The following is a 20004-nucleotide window of genomic DNA, read 5'->3' as shown; positions in this document are numbered from 1 at the left end:
AATGTGTCAAAAGGCCAACTTGATCAACAAATCGATTAGAGAAGACAAACTCACATGTACTCGCCCATCTTTGACAGCTGGCCCATCTTCAGCAAGCCGAAGGATGAATAAGCCCATGTTGTATTCCTTTCCTCCTCGAAGGCTGAATCCAAACCCTCGAGGGCCCCTTTCCAACTCTACTGGGAAACAGCCAGGATTCTGTGTGAGAAGGCAGAGGAAAAAAGATGAGGACTTGTAGGCAGATTCAAACATTTATTTTTCTGAAAAAATGCTTCACACATGTTTGTATTTTGACAAATGTGCAATCCATGAATTAAACTGAATTCATCACAGCTCATGTATGACTAGGTGTAATCGTTTCATTCTAATTCTAAACATACAGAACAATTTCCCTTCTAAGTTTCAGATATGCATGATATTTCCTTAAGAAACTTTGCCAAAGGGTCTGTAGTAGCCCTGTTGCAAGCATTTTTTGTTTCCTTTATAATTATAATGAGTACCCACCTACACCAAGGAGATCATAAAAATCTAAAACATCAACAAAAACATTGTGTGAAGCACTTTGGGGCATCTTTGTACGCAACTTTTCTACCCGTGTCTGACAGGGAAATGCTTTGTTGTTCTGCTTTTGAACACTCCGTGGCAATGCCACTGTGGTGTCTGGACGGACAAGTATTTTGCATGTCTCCGCGCCCTCTGGACGGTTCCTGTACCTGGGAGTGACGGCTACCAATAACTGAAGCAACGCCAGCATCAGACTGTGCCAAATGCTTATGCTCGGGCCAGGAAAGCCTGTAACTATTTGAAACTTCTTTTCCAGCTTCACCTTCCGTAGCTCCCCTACACAGAGGTAAAAGGACACATATGTCACCTTTGCATTAACAATCCCTCTGGTCAAGCTTTTCTAGCTGTTGTCCATTCCTTTCGCCAAACCCCAAAGGCCTGTACCTGTCTGTGCCGGAAGGGTTGATCTGTGCTGATCCCAGTGGTCGGTGCTGTGGAGCCGGACTCTGCCTGGCAGAGTTTGTTCCTGATGGAGGACCACGGTGTTCTAACAAATTCAAACAAAATCAACGGTCAGAGAGAGCTTCCCGAGCATACTGCGAGGCATGCTCCCCACATGTGACCGTCAGCGCTGTGCCTGCTGTTCCTAAGGATGCCACAGCTCAGCTGACCTCAGGCACAAGGTGAAGAGAATTTTCCAAGGTCTAACGCCGTAAGCCAGGAACCCAAGTGCAGTTCATTGGTTCCAGGGAATAAATTCCTAGGAATTTTACTCTTACCTACACTGCTTTTCCTCAGAAAACTCCCACAATTTTAACTGAACCAGACATGAACAGAAGGGTTTTAGACTGTGAATTGATAAAGACCAGAAGGGATTAGGGCTAGTCAGATCCACGAAGTTGGTTTGGGTATTCAATATAATAAATTTTTGTAAGAATAATGTCCACTTGAGAACATTTCCCTTTTTAAAGGTACGAGGAGAATGAGGCTCTGCAGAGGCAATGAGGATTCAGAGATGAAGACTCTCAGTGATAAAGAGAAACTGTCAACTCATTTAAGGCACAAAGGAGAGTTTGCTACTGGCCAGCTCCGGAAAAGGTTATGAACTGGTCCCACAACTACACTGGAGGCACTAGTTCACTGTCAGGTTATCAACAAGAACTTTAAAGTGTTTCACCTTCCCTAAAAGGCATGACATTTAAATAAATCTTTTAGAATAGCTTATTTTCCCTTCCACAAAAAATACAGTGATTCTGTACTTTACAATAAATCCAGTGCCTTTATGAAAAAAAAAAAAAAACATGCTTCAGGATACAAAATGTCTGTGTCACTTCAGAGCCATGAAGCGGCTATTCAAAAAGCTGCCTCTTAGCTAGAACCTGAAATGGCAAGTAGTGGCCCAAGATGAACTTATGTGCTGAGTTATAAACTAATATACTCCTTTTCTTTATAAGGGTTAAAAAAAAAAAAAAAGTATCTCAAGCACCAAAACTACGGAAGTTCCAGTCCTCTGTTAGATGCATCACATTACTGCATTCCTCAGTTAAGAACGAGCAAGCCCTAGTGAAATATACAAAGCACTCAAGCATCTTAAGGGAAGGAAAATATAATGCGTATTATCAGACTGAATTTCTCAGGTATGCAAGACCTTCCAAGTCCTTCACAGGACTGCTTGGTGCTATTACTATGACATGCCTTAAAGAGGTTTTTCTCTAGAGACAAAATGTCAACTTTTAATCGTGGTTTATACTCAGAGTTTTAATTTAGAAGCACAGGCAAGAAAAATGCCATCTGTTTGTACAAATTCTCCAGTCCTCTTTTCAGCCTGCTCTCTTATGTTTCCAGCTAATACATGACAAAAGCTGACAGGCTCCTGCTTTTGTGAAAAATGTTAAAGAATGTCTTCTGGCGCATGAAGTGGAATTCGTTTATTCATATGGAAAGCAAAGATCACACATCTGTGAAAGCGAGGAGGGACAGCGAAGGGGTACAAGGCAGTATTTTCGTTGTAAGTCTGAGAGGACAGCGCTGAAGATGCACCAGGGAACAGCAAACTCTGTTAGGGTTTATGCTTTGTGATGCTGAACAGTTCCTGGCAAAATGGGCATTCTTCTCTTTGGAGCTGCATCCTGCCTCCTCCTCAGTGTTAAGCAGCAACTTGTGAACCATCTCTGCGAGGCTCAGCCCTCTCCCCGCCATCCAGCGGGGAAAACGCCTGAAGCCCTGACTAATTCACATCCACTCTGGCTTTCTACAAGAGTCTGCTGTATGGAAGGTTATGCTGTGTGCTAAACTGTATTTCTCCAGCTAAATCAAGGAGGATATACTTGGCAATATATTCCATTTTGGTGGAACATGTTCTGTTTCTCTCTCCTTCACTGTCACAAAATTCTTTACATCTGAAACACGCCAACCCCAGCTCCTCTAAGCCACACATTTTTTCTGACTGGTCTCTTCAGCCGTTTTATCACCTGCTACTGACCTCTCTTCCCCTCCCTTTGTTGATTCTCCTCAGGTTCTCATTTTATCTCTACATTTTGGCTACAAATCTGTAATTGAGGAAGTGGGAAAAGTTCTTACACAGAGTCCAGGTAACATCATGCATAAACAAGGGACAAAAATGTTATATTCAGAAAGCTTATTTTGAAAACAAAGCTGAGTAAGAGCTCTGGAGAAACAGGTCTAATGCAACCAACTCAGACTTCAGTTGCATTTTAAGCATTGCCCTGGGCAACTGCTTTGAGGTGTGTCCCTTCAAACTGGAATGAATTAGATTTGATAAAAATCAAAAACTTAATAGAAAAACAACAATTTGTAGAAGTCTCTCTGCTTCAAGCATTAATAAAAAGGAAAATTAAGTCTTTGAAATTTTGTACTACAGGCTGAGATAGTGTGTTACATATTTGCAATGCATGTGAAATTAGAGAATCATCTGTTGGCTTTACTCACATTCTGGGTCTAGGTATTTATTATTCAAAAGGTGAAGAAAGCCAGCTTTCTGGCAAAATAATGTGATAGTGAGTTTAATTAAACCCATAAGCAGCAATCCAGAAAAACGCAGTGGGAAGCAGGGTTGAAGCTTTTCTCCTCAAATGACTGGATTTTACATATTTATAGTGAATTGCTTGTGTAGAAACAAAACCATACTGAATGCAGTGTTGCATGGGAGCTTTCATGAAAAATATAGTCTCTAAAGCAGCCACGAATACTCACTTCTGCTGCTCAGTTGACATGGCAGTTGCGTGTGAAGAATTTGCTAGCAGCCTGGGAGGCTCTGCAAGAAAACCCCAAGCAAGGTTTTCATGGTGGGATGTGATGATTTTTCAAAGGGTAGCTTTGGCAGACAGAACTACACGACGTTTCTCTTGCATCCCAGGGATGCAACATTCAGTAATTTATGTATTTTAATGTGGCAGGTGTGTCTAAATGGAGAGGATCTGGAATGCAGGTGTCCCTGCAGCCCTACAGCAAGCACCCTAGCTGCCTAGTGTCCCAGCTGGAACAAAGCTCCGGCAGCGACTGCAGCAGCAAGAGACGGGCACTGTATGTGGTGAGATTTTCTCTCTTGGCATCATCCTGTGTCTGGTGTAGCTCCCCCCAGGAGAGGTCATTTCTCTTTCGTTGAAGAATACAAGGTCTGGACAGGACATCATTCCACGTCTGTCTCTCATGTGAGAAACCACGAGAATTTCTCTAACCCTGCATCGCACTGTTAATACTTGCATCTTATTTTTCAGTACAACCACCTTGGTAGCTGTATCTCTCTGCCCCACCTGCCTTCAGCTCTTCCAGAGCAAATGGATGAGCTTCACACTCTTTAATTTCCAAACATCTTAAAATACTCCATTTTAAGTGAGTTAACTTCAGAAATTACAAACATTAGACTCTGGCAGTGTGGTAGGACCCATCCACCTGCCAGGGCCACGCACCCTCCATACCTTCCTCAGCCACAACAGTCAGAGTCACCACGTTGCCTGCGTCCTTGATCAGCTGTACTATGCTGTCATGAGAGAGCTCAACGATGGATTGACCGTTCACTGCCGAGATGCGGTCTCCCACTTTCAGCTTCCCACACTGGTCAGCTGGGCTCCCATCTATAACTCGCCCGATCTTGTGAGGAATCACTAGGAAGTCAAGAACAGGCACAGCAACATGATTAATATTCATGTAAGATAAGTACCACACAGACCCAGCACTGCCACAGCTATACCAGAGACCGCTCCTGCTCTAAAGGGTGGCGCTGCTAGTACAAGAAAAACCCGCAAATACGAAGAATGCTTCACTCAGTAGAGCGAATGGAAGTGCCAACCGCTGACAGCATGGCCTTGCCACATACAAGGTGTTGTGCCTAAGGGAAAACACAGGAAGGAAACGGGTCACAGCTGCGTAAGACCATGTGTCCCAGGAGCACTACAAAGCAGTCTGGTTTGCCACTTATAATGTATTTTTTTTTCTATTTCATGCACAGACCCTGGGGCACTGTGTGGACTCCGAGACAGTTACGGACATCCAGTTTACTACGGTCATCAGAAATCTGGATGCACAGATTAACTCTTCCTCCTTGCAGCCAAAAATTAAACCTTACATGCACTTCAAAAGGAAATCAAACTTCTCCTGCCAGAGATCGACTTAGTAACCTGCTGAGCAACTCAGCAGCAACCCTCAGCACACCCAGGCAGCACAACAAGGTGTGCCAGCTCAGCTCTGCACAGACCTGCTCCCTATCCCTGCTCTCTGAGATGAACTTGCACATGTAGTAATTGTCTTGAATTTTAGCTAGCTCTCCTGGCTTGCTTTCCTCAGTTCCTCCCATAGTGACACTCTGCTCTGTGTGCAGGTTCCTCTAGAGGCCAAAGCAATGGGGCCAGAAAAGACAGAACAAGAAGAAGATATAATTTCATGAGAAGTAGAAGGAAAAAAAGACTGCTTTTAGTTACTTTCCCAGAGGTGAACACAAATGCAGGAACAAGTAGAACTAAAAAGGCACCAGGTGGGAGGGATGCTGCACTCCAGTGCGGTGCCTCCTCAGGCACCTGTCCCGTGGGACAGCACGGCCTCGGCGGCTCCTACGCTCTCCCCACCAAGAGCCCTGCTGGCACTTGGGGAGATCCTGTTTTACAGTTTGCTGACCTGAACATCAGCATTGCAGATGGCACTTGGCAGCCACCGAGATGCTACTGTGGTCGGGGAAGCCTACCAAAACCTGGGGCAAGAGCGGCTTGTTGAGCTGCCTGCGTGCTGACGTGGCCCTGACAGAGCAGATTCGCATTACATCAAAGCACATCAGCCAGCATGCTTTCCCATGCGTCTAAAACAGCCTTTCATTCATTCGGATGCCTGAAAGCACAGCAGAATTGGATTCTGTCTTTCCCAAATCCCTCATCAAGGCTCTTCTGCACAGGAACTGCTGCATTGCTCCTTTGTAACTCATTTCCAAACACCTCTCCAGAATGACCTCTGCATGTTTCATAAACGCTCTCCTTGCTATTTCATGTAAAAGCCTGTTTGTGCCTCCAGTGCCTGAAGCGGGTTTGATGGATACCCGTTTTCTGTAGTGGCTGCTCTCCCAAACATGCTTTTCTCTGAGGGATAGGAGAGGTGAGGAACACTGTGTGCCTGTCAGGATTATCAGCTGGCTTTTCAATACCATGACAGCAAATCTGAAACACTTTCACAGGGTCATCAGCCACCCAAGATTAAAAAGCCATCAAATATTGTTTGAAGGAGCTAGGACATGCTGAAGTTACCGCAAAGAAACAGACATTGATGCCTTCCAGCATTTACTGTAAGTTTAAATTTTATTTATGCTTTCTTTAATAGACTATATATAAACTTAAGAGACAACTGTGAAGAGTAAAGCACTGCAGGGTTGCAGACCCAATGGCTGATTACTTATTTTGAAATATCCTGTAGCTTCATGTTAAACTGCAGCACAGAAACGTTCAGCACAACACAGCCTATGGATGCACCAGCATCTCTTTTTTTCCTGTGTGTTAGAAGCCACCTGGACCACAGGGCTTACGTTACCGGCACTGGAACTGGTCTCAGTTGTCTTCTACTTTCAGTTCTAGTATCAAATAAACCGGGATTTGCAGCAGATCCTTAGACAAAAATGTTGTCTGTATTACAGTTATATCGTAACAGAATACCAATGTATTGTAATGTTTTTTTCTTATTGTGTGACTGACCAGACAACACAGTGAACCCATGGCCACTCTGACATGGGACACAATTGTCTGTGCAGCATGATGCACTGGAGGGTGACAGTTTGCTCTGCTGCTGCCACAGGAATCTGACAGCAGCTCTGCATGTGGACCACTGCTGCTGCGCTGTCCCACCGCACCAGCCGCTTCCAAAGCCGCTGGCTTTAACATTCTTGAAAGGCATTGTCTGAGCCAAGACTGCATCACACTCTAAATATATATCACATGAATTCAGCACAATGTTATTTAGAAACAGGATTTTTCTGCGCTCCCGCTGTTTTTTTTTATTGTGCAGTAAAATTAAGTGGAAAAACAGAAGAAAGTGTCTGAGGCTCAGTAAGAGAGAGACACACTTTCAAACCATCATTATATCTGACTGGAATCAGCTGAGGAAGTTTCAGAAGGGTGATTTACACTAAGGAACTAAAGGAACCAAGTAACAATTTCACAAGTTAGCCGTACCTTAATGTCAGTGAATTGTGTTCATCTGTGGGTGAACACACTGAGCTGGCTTGTATTTCAAGGGCTGACACAGGTAACACAAACCTGATGGCCAAAGGGAATGAATCTCAGAAAGATGATCCTACTTGCCACTTCATGCAAAAAAAATTATCCAATAGCCTCTACCTGGCACTGCTGGGTAAGCAGCAGCCATCAGCACAGGGAATACAAGTCCGCTTGATTATGCTGAGCAGAACTGCTCCTGTGCAGGCTTCACGGATCTTTCCACTGAGTTGGACTCCAGGGTTTCCTGCAAGCAGCTTCTCTCATTCACTTCTGTTCACAGTATTTCTTTTTATTTTTGCTTTTAACCTTGGTTATTTTGCTGTTTATCTTTACAACTATGCCTGAGGCCATGTCCATATATCAGAACTGTAATGCCAGAGCATGCTACTTTTTCATTTTGACGATCTTTCTAGACAAACACCCTGCCTGACAGTTACAACTTCATTCCTTTCTTCCAGGTACTGCAGTCTCTGCTTTCTCAGATCCCCAAAATAAGAAATGCTACCCAATCAGGTAACATAAAGCCAAAGTTGAAACTATATTTCCATTAAAATGCCTATGAATTAATGCAGTGTGAGAACAGGCATCACCACCACAGCCTGACAACTATCCACGTCTGCAAGACTGTCCTGTGACAAGTGCACACTCCTGTGTACGGGCTCGCTGCCGGTGATAATACTTTCCCCCTGCCCCCCACTTACGTCACAGTTGAGTGAAAAAGAGCATAAAGAAGCAGCCAGACAGACCGAGCCTCAGCTGGCTGGGCTGTGAAACAGTGAGAGGTGACTGTATCTACACAGAGTGCTGTGCAGGTAAGACCAGCACAACAAAGACAGAGAAATCCCCGAAGAAGCCACGGCCCTGCTCACGCCTGCTAGTGCCAGCAGCAGCTTTGGTACAAGCACCACGCAGCGAGGCCAGGCAGCAACAATGCTGCCAGAACATGGCACTTACCCCCAGGAGGAGGTTTGTTCTTTGAGGTGAGGATGACAAAGCCAAATCCTTCGTTCTCCTTCCGCTGCAGACGGACATCATAGACCTCTGGGGACTGCTGGTTTGCAAACTCTACCCGATTCAGTCGGGGAGAGCCGTTTTGCATCAAGACAGGCTGCGATTCCTCCTCCTCCTGTGGCTTTTCCCCTTGCAGGTAACAGACAAACAAGTAAGAAAAACCCAACACTGCTGTTTTACCAAGCAACTACAGCAAAACTCTGCGTCTTAGTGTCAGTGCCAGCATGAGGAAACACCCATCTGCCTGGGAAAGTAGGAGGCGAGTTCATTAACGATATAGTTAATACAGAAATCAGACACAGAATAGAGCATTCAAAGGTCCAGAGCCCTACACAGGCATGCACAGTTACAGAAGGTAAGTCTGCTGCACACTGGTTGCACACAGCCAAACAGACTTGGCACTGCGTGCACAGACTTTATCAGAGCGATCTGATGCCTTTTTATAGTAAAAAACCAAACCATCGTGGCTTTTCTGTGTGCTCCAAGTACAAGATCTATGGCAGAAATCCAGCTACAAACCAGATCTATTGCTATCTTAACTGAGGAACAACTGTTTACTTGGAACAATGGAAACATTTTTTAAAAGGCAGTTTAAAAGACTGAAGCCAGGCTTTCTTTTAGGAATCCTACAAACTCTTGGTCCTGATTGCCTTATCAGAAGGCATTTTAAAGAAACTGAGAATTGATCTTAAAAATACTTTTTCCTTTTACCTGTATATACTCAGAATTAGTGGTTGAATAAGGCAATGGAAAAGCAATACTGACTGCTCATCAGAACAGAAGATTGTTACCAGTTCTCCTGAACCCCACCCCAGCTGTCACTCACATGATCAGCATCAAGTGAAGGACAATAATCTTCTGTACACTGCTGATCTGGACACTGAGCTAAAACTGCAGAATCACAAGATGCTGCCCTGAATCATCTCTGGTTTGAATGCACTTATTCTTGCTACACACAGATGCCCAAAGACTTAAGAACATAGCATGTTGTACAGAAAAGAGATTGTGTTATTACTCAATTTGCATAGTATCAGTGGCTGTTCTAACTAATATCTGCAAAAAAGTTTGAATAAAACAGCACTGCCATCATAATTTTCAGAGCCTTACCTGTGCAAACAGTGCAACCCAGCAAGAACCGAAGCATCAGCTTATTACATTCTGCTTTTCTCCCCTTACTCAGAATTACAGCTGACCTTCCTGAATCTCAGATTGCTCAGCTCTAGTGCAATAATTGATAAGTTTCAGAGCGGCTTTATTTGATTTGATTACAAAAATGTAAGTACCCTCTCTGGAACAGACACATACCACCAAAGAAGATCTTCCTCCGGACTGTGAGCAGCACCTGACCATTCCGTGCAGCACTGGTCATTAAGTCCAAAACTTGTTTGTGTGACTTCCCCTTAACCGGGACTCCATCAATACACATCAGCTCATCTGCAGCTCGAAGCCTGCCGTCTTTTTCTGCTGCTCCCAGCGGGATTATGGCTCCAATATAAATCTGTCAGCAGAGCAGAGTCAGGGGGTTTGAACAGCAGAACATGAACTCATCAAAACACGTAATGGTTGGAGAATCCAGGTGAATCCAGACACATGAGAGCTTCTGGGAAGATATTTTTAAAGATCATTTGAGCATCTAATTCTAGCAGAAACACAGGCAGCAAGCGTACTTTGCACAAGGTGACTCAATGGATACAATTTGGGGTCTCAAAGCATTCAAGTAAATAAAGTTTTGGGGTATTTTTAATCCTTATTCTGGAAGCATCACTATCTCTTGAGTATATTTGTTATTTTGTCAAAAAGCCCAACTCTTGACATAAGTAGTACACTGTGTATTTACTACACATACATGATTTCCCAGACATTACTGAAACAAAAACCTCTGTCATTCATTCTACTTACTCCGTTTTTTTTTAAACCAAGACTAGGCCAGAGTGCGGAAGAAGTAACAGCTTTTGAAAGAACTCAGATTTACTTCTGAAAAGCTGCTCAGACAGTTCCACATTTGAATTTTTTTCAGTGCATAGCTTTTGGTGATTAGATAATGAATTCAAACAGCTGCACTCCCCTTATCCATTTTGTCTACCCCCACCTCATAAAGTGCTACTAAATGTAACAGATAAGAACACCACAAACTATTTTGTATGCTAGAATCACATTCAAGTTAAATGAAAGATTAAGAGTAATCACGCCGGTATTTGCTATTTGCTGGAGGTTAAGCAATGGTGGGCAGATCATCTGTGCACAGCATTCATGACATTAGCCTGACGCTTGCCAACAGCTATGGCTGTTATGGAAACAAAACACCACACATGCTATGAAGTGCAACAGAAGTAAAATTCTTTGCTTGTGCTCCTCCTTTTCTTTAAATGCATGTTAGGGGGGAAAAAAAATGCAATCACAGCTGTGAATGGAAAAACCCATATTCCTTAACTGTAGTCAGAAAACAATCTATGAGTATCTAATTCCAAAAGCTTTTCCTCTTAACTTGACAGCTGAAGAAACAGCCCCTGACATACAGTGCAAGTTCTTAGCACTTCTTCCCAGAGAAAAACTTCTGCATTTTTGGAAATAGAGGAAAGTCTCCTAAAGCCTGCTGTCAGAGGAACAGACTACCCTGGGGTTTCCACACTGGCATTTGCCCATCTGCCTCCAACTCCACCATTCCTCGGCAATTACCTCTCAAGCAGTGTTACCCCAGTCCAACTGCAACGGCTCTGCAGGCTGAGGCTAGGAAACATGGCTACACTGACAACTTAAAATCATAACTGAACTCTAGTCACTGACCAGGTTAAAAGAAGCCAGACCCTAACTAGTATTCTTCCCCCTGTACAAACATCAGAGCTACATATTGATGCCAGTTACAATGCAAAACAATACCAAGATCCATTTGCAGAAGGAAGCCAGTCTTAATTGGTTCTGCTTCAAGCTTCTCATGAAAATCCTGAAGTACCACATTTTGTATTTTCTGAGATGAGAGAGAAAAACACAAGGCTAATAAAAGCCTGAAAGAATGTATGAAAGGCTGTGCTTGTCTCCTTAAGATGAATCCACCAGGAACCACACTGACTGACAGAACAAAATGCATTTTTAAAAATTCAGTAAGAGAGGTGGGGGAAAGGGTTGTGACACAATCCCAAATCTTGCCTTGTTTCACTGGGCTGCACTCAAAAGAACAGCCTCATGGAGTTTTTGCAGGGTAAGCAGCCGCTTCCTTCCAGTCATCTGCTCTCTGGGCCATGCCAATGTGCACGGCACACTGGGCATTACCAGGGCACATATTGTGCCAAGGCCACCATCGGGATCAGGTGGAAATGGGCAAAGGCTGGGTAGCACTGCTGCCCTTATGAGGGCTCCTGAGACACAGCAACAACTACAGAAACACCATCAGTATTACCAGCCTGACTAAGAAAACTGCTGCCAAAGACAGATAGCAGAAAGGGCACAGGAGCCTCGCAGATTAAAGTCAGCCATGAAGAGGAAGAAAAGAAAGTTAATCTGAATCAGTTGTGATCTTTATAAGGCAGTTACCAAACTGATCCATTTTACCATCACTGAACTGTTTAGAATGAGAGGGAAATGAGGATGACAGAGCAGGAGTCATTCTAACAGTAATACTGGAAGATAACACGTAGGTAAACAGTTTCACTTACAGGCTGGTCTGGTCCATCCCCTCCAAGCACACGGAAACCAAAGCCTGACTCTTGTTTTCGCAGGAAAACATCCAAATCTCTTGTGTTTGGAGCTAAGACAAAGCAACATTTCAAAACATGTAAGGAGCTATCTTTGATTATTGGAAGATTATGCTTTGATGGTCATTCTGACTCTTTTTACTGACAGAACACAGTAACCAGAAATACAGTACATAACTCAGTCAAATCTGCAGTGATGTTCTCTTTCCAAAATCAAAAAGTAAATTTTCAAGAAAAGGCTGAAAAAGGAAAGGATAGATTGACAAATGCCAAAGGAGAGATCACAGCTGTATTTGTACGGTGGCCCAAGATAAAAGCCAGTCTATAATACAACTCAGAGCTACCTTCTATAAATTCTGAATTGGTCAGGTCTACTTCAGTTCACTTGAGAACTGGATCATCCCTGAGATCATTTCTATGATTAACTGGGGTTTTGTATGATGTTGTTTTTTTTTAAAAAAAAAAAAAAGCTGTTCCACAGTTTTCTCATCTCTGTATGAATTACAAATTCCTTGAAATGTTTTATCTACATCAGGTTAACAAATTTGATAAGAAAGTCAAACAGTTTTACTACACATATGACAAAGAAAAAGTTCCTTAGTAATTGAGTATTTCGAAGTGGAAGTTGATATACTCACGTTTGTCCTCATACATAGTCTTAGACTTCAGGTAGACTTCTGAAGGGTCCAGTTTAGGAGAGCCTGGTCGTACAGCAGTGGGTGGAAATGGCATCGGCTGTGGGATGGGATCACTGACAGCTTCCAAACTCCCTGAACTGTCCTGTTTGTCTTTCTGAAACAGACCACACCCCCACAAAATCCCTATTAGATCAAAAGCATAACTGGACTCGTGTGCTTGTATGCCCAGAAACCACAAACATCATGCAGAAGATGCAGTCTTCCTTCTGCCTAATCTAAATCTCCCCTCTTTCAGTTTAAAGCCATTCCTCCTTGTCCTGTCACTACATGCTCTTGTAAAAAGCCCCTCTCCAGCACTCTTGTCGGCCCCTTTAGGCACTTGAAAGCTGCTCTGAGGTCTTCCCAGACCCCTCTCTTCTCCAGGCTAGATACACCCTTTTACAAAGAGTGGAAGAAAACTCCCCCAAGCCATTTAGCAGTTTGACACTTAAATGTTTATAAACACAAGAACTTACCCTTTTTAACTGAATTGTTTTGCCATGCTACTTAATGCCACTGAACATCAAGTGCTCCATGGGAAGTTGCTACTGCACATGTGCTAGAACACCAGTACCCAAGTCCGAAGCATTTTTACGTGCCTGCACAGAGTGCACTGACACAGGAACCACACTAACGAGGCCTGCATCCGCGAACTGCAGAGATTTATGCACCGATTTATTTAGTGTGGACAACTGCATGCTTGCAAGGAACAGAATCTGAAAATCTTATTGAGTGCACTTGTATGAAGCACACTGAACTTGTGTGCTCATATTATCTCATTGCTGGGATAAGACTTGAATATTCAAACAGCAGGACAAAGATAGAAAAAGCCACATCTACATTCTGGTAATTGGGTTTTCCTAAAATGCAATCATTTGTTCTGTACAAGAAACATTTTTAAAGAAACAGTCTGTTCACCAACTAGCCTAACTCATAAAAGAAGCACTCATGACAAAAATATGCATTACTATCAGCATATCAAATCAGAGGGTATTTTATTAAGCCCAAGGATTCTTTACTGAGCTAATGTATATTAAAGATACCCCAACGGATCAAACTTCCAAGAATAATGGGTATCAGACTAGGAATGTACAGCCCCATAGAGACTTCCTGAAAATATGGATTCAAAGATAAGCAAGCATTTTGAGAAGGGAGCGCTAACCAGTCCATTAAATCTGTGTGAGGACTGAGAAATATATGGAATATAAACTTCCTTCACAAATCCCATTTCACTTTAATACAGGCAATTAGCAATGTAAAAAAAAAAAAAAAAAGATACTGTATTTTGTTTCCCTTTTAATGGGTACTCTGACAGTAGTTCCTTAAGACAAAGAATCTGTGCCAGCTAAGCAGACATGGTTTTGCCAAATCATCTTACAGATTATCGCAGGGACTAAAATCCAGAGGAGATGAGATTGCAAAAAGCAGGTCGAAGCATGCATGCAGATAGCAATTTCAAGTACAGTGCAAAAAAAGGAAATAACGATCAAACCTAAGTGGTAATGTCATATTTAAAATAATGACAAATCAACAGTACTACACCTATTGTCCCACAAGGTCTTTGCTGTGTTCTTGATTCTTCAACAGTAAGGGAGACATCCATCGCCTCCATCAAATAACTCAAAGGAATCTTTTGTGTTAAGTAGACCATATTTACATTTGGTTTGCAACCAAACCCCCCCTGAATATTCTCCAGCAGAATCAAATTTAAGTACATCACTAATACTCACCCCTTTGGCAGTTTTAGTAGGTGAGGGTGGACCTGAAGAAAACACAACACAGAAAGCAATTTCAATGCTAGGTCACCAAAAGCTTAAACAGCATTAAGGCAATGTAATCAGCTCCTCCTGTGCTGAAAATAATAACTGCTTATTCACTCTTCTTTTAAATGGCAAAGTGAATGTTCAGTTGGCCAAACACACCACTTCAGAGAAGTCTTAAATTAGAACTGCTAGCCTGTACAACACTGAAAAATATCTATTTCTTTTTTTGCTAGACACTGGTCAACGAAATCACACATCAGTTCATTGGATACAGGGACTATGAATTTGTCTGGAAGAATTTCACTTGCTACCAAAGAAATCCAATTATTTCCTTAGCTGATTAAGGAATAGTAGCATTTATATAGAAAAAGACCTGGAGATTTTTGCAGGTGTGGATGACTGTTTGAAGTGACACTCTCAGGGCTACAGTAAAATCTTAAAATGACACTAAGCAGCCACATATTGGTTCATAATTCTTTCAGCTCCTTCTGGCAAACACACACTACCTACTAGTCAGCTTTTGGGGAGAAGATGCATTCTGGTCCATGACTGACAGTCAATGAAAAGGTATAAATATGCAAATGCAAAACTGACATTTTTCTGGTATTTCCAGTGGTCAGCTCCACATCACTGCTGATGCTTCTTCCCATCTCCTGTAATCACCTATCCATTACAGCTACAGTTACTGGAATACATTTGGAGAGCCTTGGAAAACTCTGTCCATCATATGCTTTGTATTATGCTAGAGACTGCATTTTTGCTTTAGCACTCCCCAGACACTTGGAAGAGACAGTGCATAAACATATCGTAATAAAATTTTTGAAAAAACCCAACCTTAGCAACATGCTCTCACCCCAAATACTCAGGCATATAAATTCAACCTAGAACATAACAGCTGAATAATAAGCTGCTACTTGGCTGCCAAGACTGGACACGATTTAGCTATCACACTAAAAAGGGACTCTTAAAATGCATATAACCATACTTGACAACTGTAAATGTACATATGTACCTCCTCTTAAGATAAGCAGTGGCACTTCTGCTCCTACTGGAAACTGCTTCAGTACCTCCACCACCTGCAGATGTGTCAAGCTCTGTACGTTCTGATGGCAAATCTCCTTGATTACGTCCCCTTTCTGAAGGCCTTGACACCACTGGCTGTCTAAAATCATTTTCACCTTCTGCCCTGTAGGACTGTCTGCAATGGCAAACCCAAAGCCTTTAGGGCCTTTGACTAGGGGAATGGTGACCAGCTCTGGCTGAGAGCCTCCTGAAGATGCAAGAGAGATCCTCTGTTCAGTTGTATCCATGGAAGGGCCGTTCAGACGACCATTGACCAACATGGGGCCCATTTTTCCATTCTGGTCCAACACAACTGCTCCAGCTATTAGATCTTGGCTGGTCACACAAACATCTCCTTTAGTCACAGGTGGTCCGTTGATAATAGGTGTAGCTGTCACTATATCTATCACAGGGTCTTCATTGTCGTCAGGAAGAGGATAACCACGACACAAAGTCATGTTCACATACTGATTGACGGGAACGAGCTGAAACATCTGGACAACATCTGCATGGGTATGGCCAAGGACACAGCTTCCATTTATGTCTACAATGACATCACCTGTTACAAAAGAAATTTCAACAGTGTCAAAAACAGAAACAAAACCATCCACACCTGGACTCAGAACAAAGGCATAACTGGAGAAAATCACTGTGCAGTTTTCAAAACTAACAATGAGCAGTGGCTGTGCTGTTACCTTTTGGCTCGACGTTGCCAGAAAGCATAAAGGTTTTCCTCTTTGCATTTTATCCATTTCATCTCAGAACACAGTGTGCTAAATATATAAAGTTTAATCTGCAGCAGATTTAAAAAATGATACTGTACAGTCACAGGAGATGAAGCAGTGCACGCACACTACTGCAAGCAGATGTCTTCTACTTTAATTCATGTTGTACAGCATCCTAAATTCAATCCAGAATAAATCAGATTTTGGGGGGAGTGGTCCTATGTTTATTTTAGGACTGGTTGAACTTAAGCTAGGATTGCGCCCACACACATCCTATACTCTTACACTGTTGCACCACACGGCTAAGCATCTATTTTCAAAATGAAGTGGAAGTAGGCTTCAGATCCTGAAACCTTGTTTCATAATTTACATCATTTTGACCATGAAACTTTGCACGTGTGATACAATATTCCCAGCAAGCAAACCGCCTTACCATTTAAATGCCTGGGCATCAGTAAGACAGTAACTCTCTTATTACATGAACTACAGCAGGAATAGGTACGTATCTTTTCACACAAACACGTGTGCACCACCACACAATACTGCAGGATCATTATTTTTACAGAGGAGGAAAATGCACTACATACAAACAAGTTCAAACAATAGGTTGGCAACAAAACAGGGAATTGTTTCATTTCATAAGTAAATAGTATTAGATAATGAATCGGAAGCATGAACTCTTATTACTCTTCTTATCTGAAGAGTAAAGAGTTTATGTGATATGTAAAGAAGCATTTTGCCTTTTCTAGTATGTAAACCAGATTACAATAATTTTATAGGTAACAGTTAAAGGTATAATAACAATGAAAAAGCGTGCAATTCTTCATGGATTGCAGGTACATTCATCTCTCTTGTTTCCTCACTTGTCCAGTTCATATAGCTTGGCTTGCTCATTCCTGCTGCAGGTTTTTTGCAATTTTAATATTTGGTATTATGCTTTGTGGCAGCAACAAGGCAAAATACAGACCAGGTTTCAAACACACCATTTTTACTTGACATATAGAAAGGCAACAACAAAAAAAAACATTCTGTAAACAACCCGGAAACCAAAAGTCTTAGGCTAAAGCAGAACCACTGACATCTTCAGAAGCATACTCAAAGTAGATTTGTATCTACAACATTGCTTCTTTTCCTTTTCTGCCACTGCTCTGCACAGATCTTTCACAAATTTGAAAACTATTTCATTTAGTGAGGTGTTCATATTCAGTCAGTGGATGAAGTCATCCAACCTCTCGTGCTTCAGAAGCTGTGCTCTCTAAAAGCACCACAGGAAGTGCAAGTTCAGAGAAGTAATACTTGACCTGGTGCAATTCTCCCATCTTGTGCAGCGGGTCCATCTTTTAACACGTTCTTCACCTGCAGAAACTCATCAGGTCTGTCTCCTCCAATGATTGTAAAGCCAAATCCCATTGTACTTTTTTTCAGTGAGGTCCGTATAAGTGCACCTGTAAGCTGGGATGGATCTCTAGTGAAGAATGACTTCTCTGGTCCTTTTGAATTATGGAACAAAGACATACGAAGGTAGGAAACCACGGTTAGCTTTGCTAAGTTTTTTGTTTGTTTTTTAAGGTGTCATAAAGGATAATGATTTGTGTGGTTAGCATTGGCTAACCTCTGCAGCACTGTTATGGAGTAAAGCAAACGATGCCGTTACACTCATTTCATGGCTGAGTTAAGTGAATGGAGAAGTTGAAGAGCTTTTTCAAGACCATAGTACAGATTACAGCAGAGCTGGAGCTAAAGCTCCCACCAATAATCCCCAGGTTTACACTCTAACCCTTGAATATCAAGCTTAAAGCAGATGAAAAGATTCAAGGTGTGGTTTTACCTGCATCTTCCAGCTGGCTCTTCTAACTTCCCCCATATTCAAAAGCTGCTTACGACAAACAGCTTCAGAACGATCAAAATGTGTTTAAAGTAGTCTTAAGGATCGCAGTTCAATTTAACGTTCAAAAAAAGAATCGTTCAAAAACCCTACAGATTCGGGAGGGCAACACCACAACATCCAGTGAAAAGACAAGACTAATGCCTTGATGAATTCCAAAATCGGTTACTTATGATGCATACTTGCAGATAAAGATATTAGTGACAAAGAACACAATATTCAGCGATACCTGATTTTGAAGGGCCAACATCAGTCTGTCCTAGTTGTTTTTTCCTTTTGGCTTCCAATACTGGGTTTTCAAACTGAGTTTTCTGGTTAATATGACTGTAGACATACAAAAGGTAGATCAGGATTTCAGCAGAAAGCATTCTGCCTATTTCACAGCAAAAACAACCACAAAAGATACATCTACAAATACTATTTTTTATTATCTCAAATTATATATATAATCAAAATCAAAATATATAATTTATTATCTCAAAAAATCTCTGGAGGAATGAACAATAAACTATCATGATCAATACTGAAAGCATTTTTGTTCTTTCAGCAACTTGATTTACTTTAAGAGCCAATACAATTTTACTTCCCGCAATTATTAGGTAGAGTATACCTTCACTCTACTCTGCAAATTTTCAAAAGGTTGTAATAATCTAGAACTGAGAAAACCTGCTTTTTCTCTTGACCCTATGTGTTTCTTCCATCTACCTATAATGCTTACAAACTCACCTTTTTACTAGTAGATATTAAAGCAGTAGAGCAGAGTGGAAAAAAACCCAGTAAGTCTGAGCAGAATTTAAATATCTGTGTCAGTTTTCCAAAGTCAAAAAATTGTTAGCTAGCTCTCTGAAACTAACATTTTCAACTCTACTGATTTTCTTCCCCATGGTTAGAGAGATTTCCTTTACTCTGACCTGAAGAAGATTCAAAAGAGCTCTGGCAGCAGTTTAGTAGTTATTTACTTGGCTTTTTGGAGACAGCTATGAGAGATAAATTGATTTTGCTCTTTTACAGTTATCAGGTACCACTCTTAAATCAAGTGACCCCATTTTTGTTACAGCTAAGAAAAATGACATCAGCTCACTCCCATTAATAAATTACTTTGGTTGCTGCTTGCTTCCCTCCCCAAATGAAATACACTTCAAGAAGTCAGTACAGTCACACCATGGATCTTCCCACATGCCAGTGCTTCAGCAGTGTGCACCATGTGTTCACTGCCTCTAGAATTGTTTCTACTGGATATGTTTAATACTCGCACTGCATTACAACCTATACGTACTGCATATCAAACGCTTCATTATTTTCTGCTCAATTTATAACTATGTCAAATTAATAATTAGCACTTACTCAACATAGTATGTTCCATATTGAGGGTCTTCTATTTTTTCCCATCCATAAGGAAGTTCTGCAATCAGAAAGACCAAATTTTCTGTTACAGTGGAAAACTATCTGCAAGTATCAAAGCTCTTATGAAGGAATGAGAGGACAGATTACAGACTCATGAAAAATATAAGGAAAATACAGGTCCTTTTTTATTCCCTTCATTTGCTGGAGGCTGGTCCTTCCGACGAAAGGGTATCAGCCTGTTCCCAGGAACGTGAAGCCCTGTAATTCTCACTTTGTTTCACCAGATGCAGAGACTTGTATTCAACAAAAGCACACCACTTTAAACATATAATAAACTTAAAGACAAGATACAAACTAACCTATTTAGAGAGGAAGAACCTATAAAGGAGGAAGAAAAATACATTATTTAAAATTAATCTAATTATAAACTATGAATGTGATTTGATAGCTGTCAACTTTCTAAGCTATACAATTATTAATATGGTCACACTGCTTCTGCCCCCAAATACACCACAAAAGAGAGCTATAAATGCCTTGCAGTATCATATCTCAAGCTTGCAAAACTCTGCATCTCCATTCCTCTTGTACTTTCTGTTTCAGACCACCTGGCACAAGTAATGCCATCTTTAATTAT

The 20004-nt window shown here is 41.7% G+C and overlaps 1 protein-coding gene across 4 annotated transcripts in view; it reads right to left on the bottom strand.

Moving 5' to 3' along the window:
• Nucleotides 1-20004, bottom strand: part of MAGI3 (membrane associated guanylate kinase, WW and PDZ domain containing 3) — a 73497-nt gene that overhangs the window by 7918 nt on the left and 45575 nt on the right. For 2 of the 4 annotated variants that reach the window (XM_037410480.1, XM_037410478.1), the window contains exons 7-19: nt 19371-19428; nt 18256-18350; nt 17443-17631; nt 15367-15975; nt 14322-14353; nt 12553-12706; nt 11876-11967; nt 9531-9723; nt 8169-8354; nt 4443-4628; nt 949-1051; nt 708-840; nt 55-198 (exon numbers count right to left, since the gene is read on the bottom strand). In XM_037410480.1, coding sequence (XP_037266377.1) covers nt 55-198; nt 708-840; nt 949-1051; nt 4443-4628; nt 8169-8354; nt 9531-9723; nt 11876-11967; nt 12553-12706; nt 14322-14353; nt 15367-15975; nt 17443-17631; nt 18256-18350; nt 19371-19428 — 2174 coding nt within the window. The remainder of the gene's footprint in view (nt 1-54; nt 199-707; nt 841-948; nt 1052-4442; nt 4629-8168; nt 8355-9530; nt 9724-11875; nt 11968-12552; nt 12707-14321; nt 14354-15366; nt 15976-17442; nt 17632-18255; nt 18351-19370; nt 19429-20004) is intronic. The other 2 variants (XM_037410482.1, XM_037410479.1) reach the window with 1 other exon arrangement.

The sequence above is a fragment of the Falco rusticolus genome, chromosome 17 (assembly GCF_015220075.1).
Source record: "Falco rusticolus isolate bFalRus1 chromosome 17, bFalRus1.pri, whole genome shotgun sequence".
NCBI classification, from domain to species: domain Eukaryota; kingdom Metazoa; phylum Chordata; class Aves; order Falconiformes; family Falconidae; genus Falco; species Falco rusticolus.
This window is presented reverse-complemented; position numbering and strand designations above follow the sequence as displayed.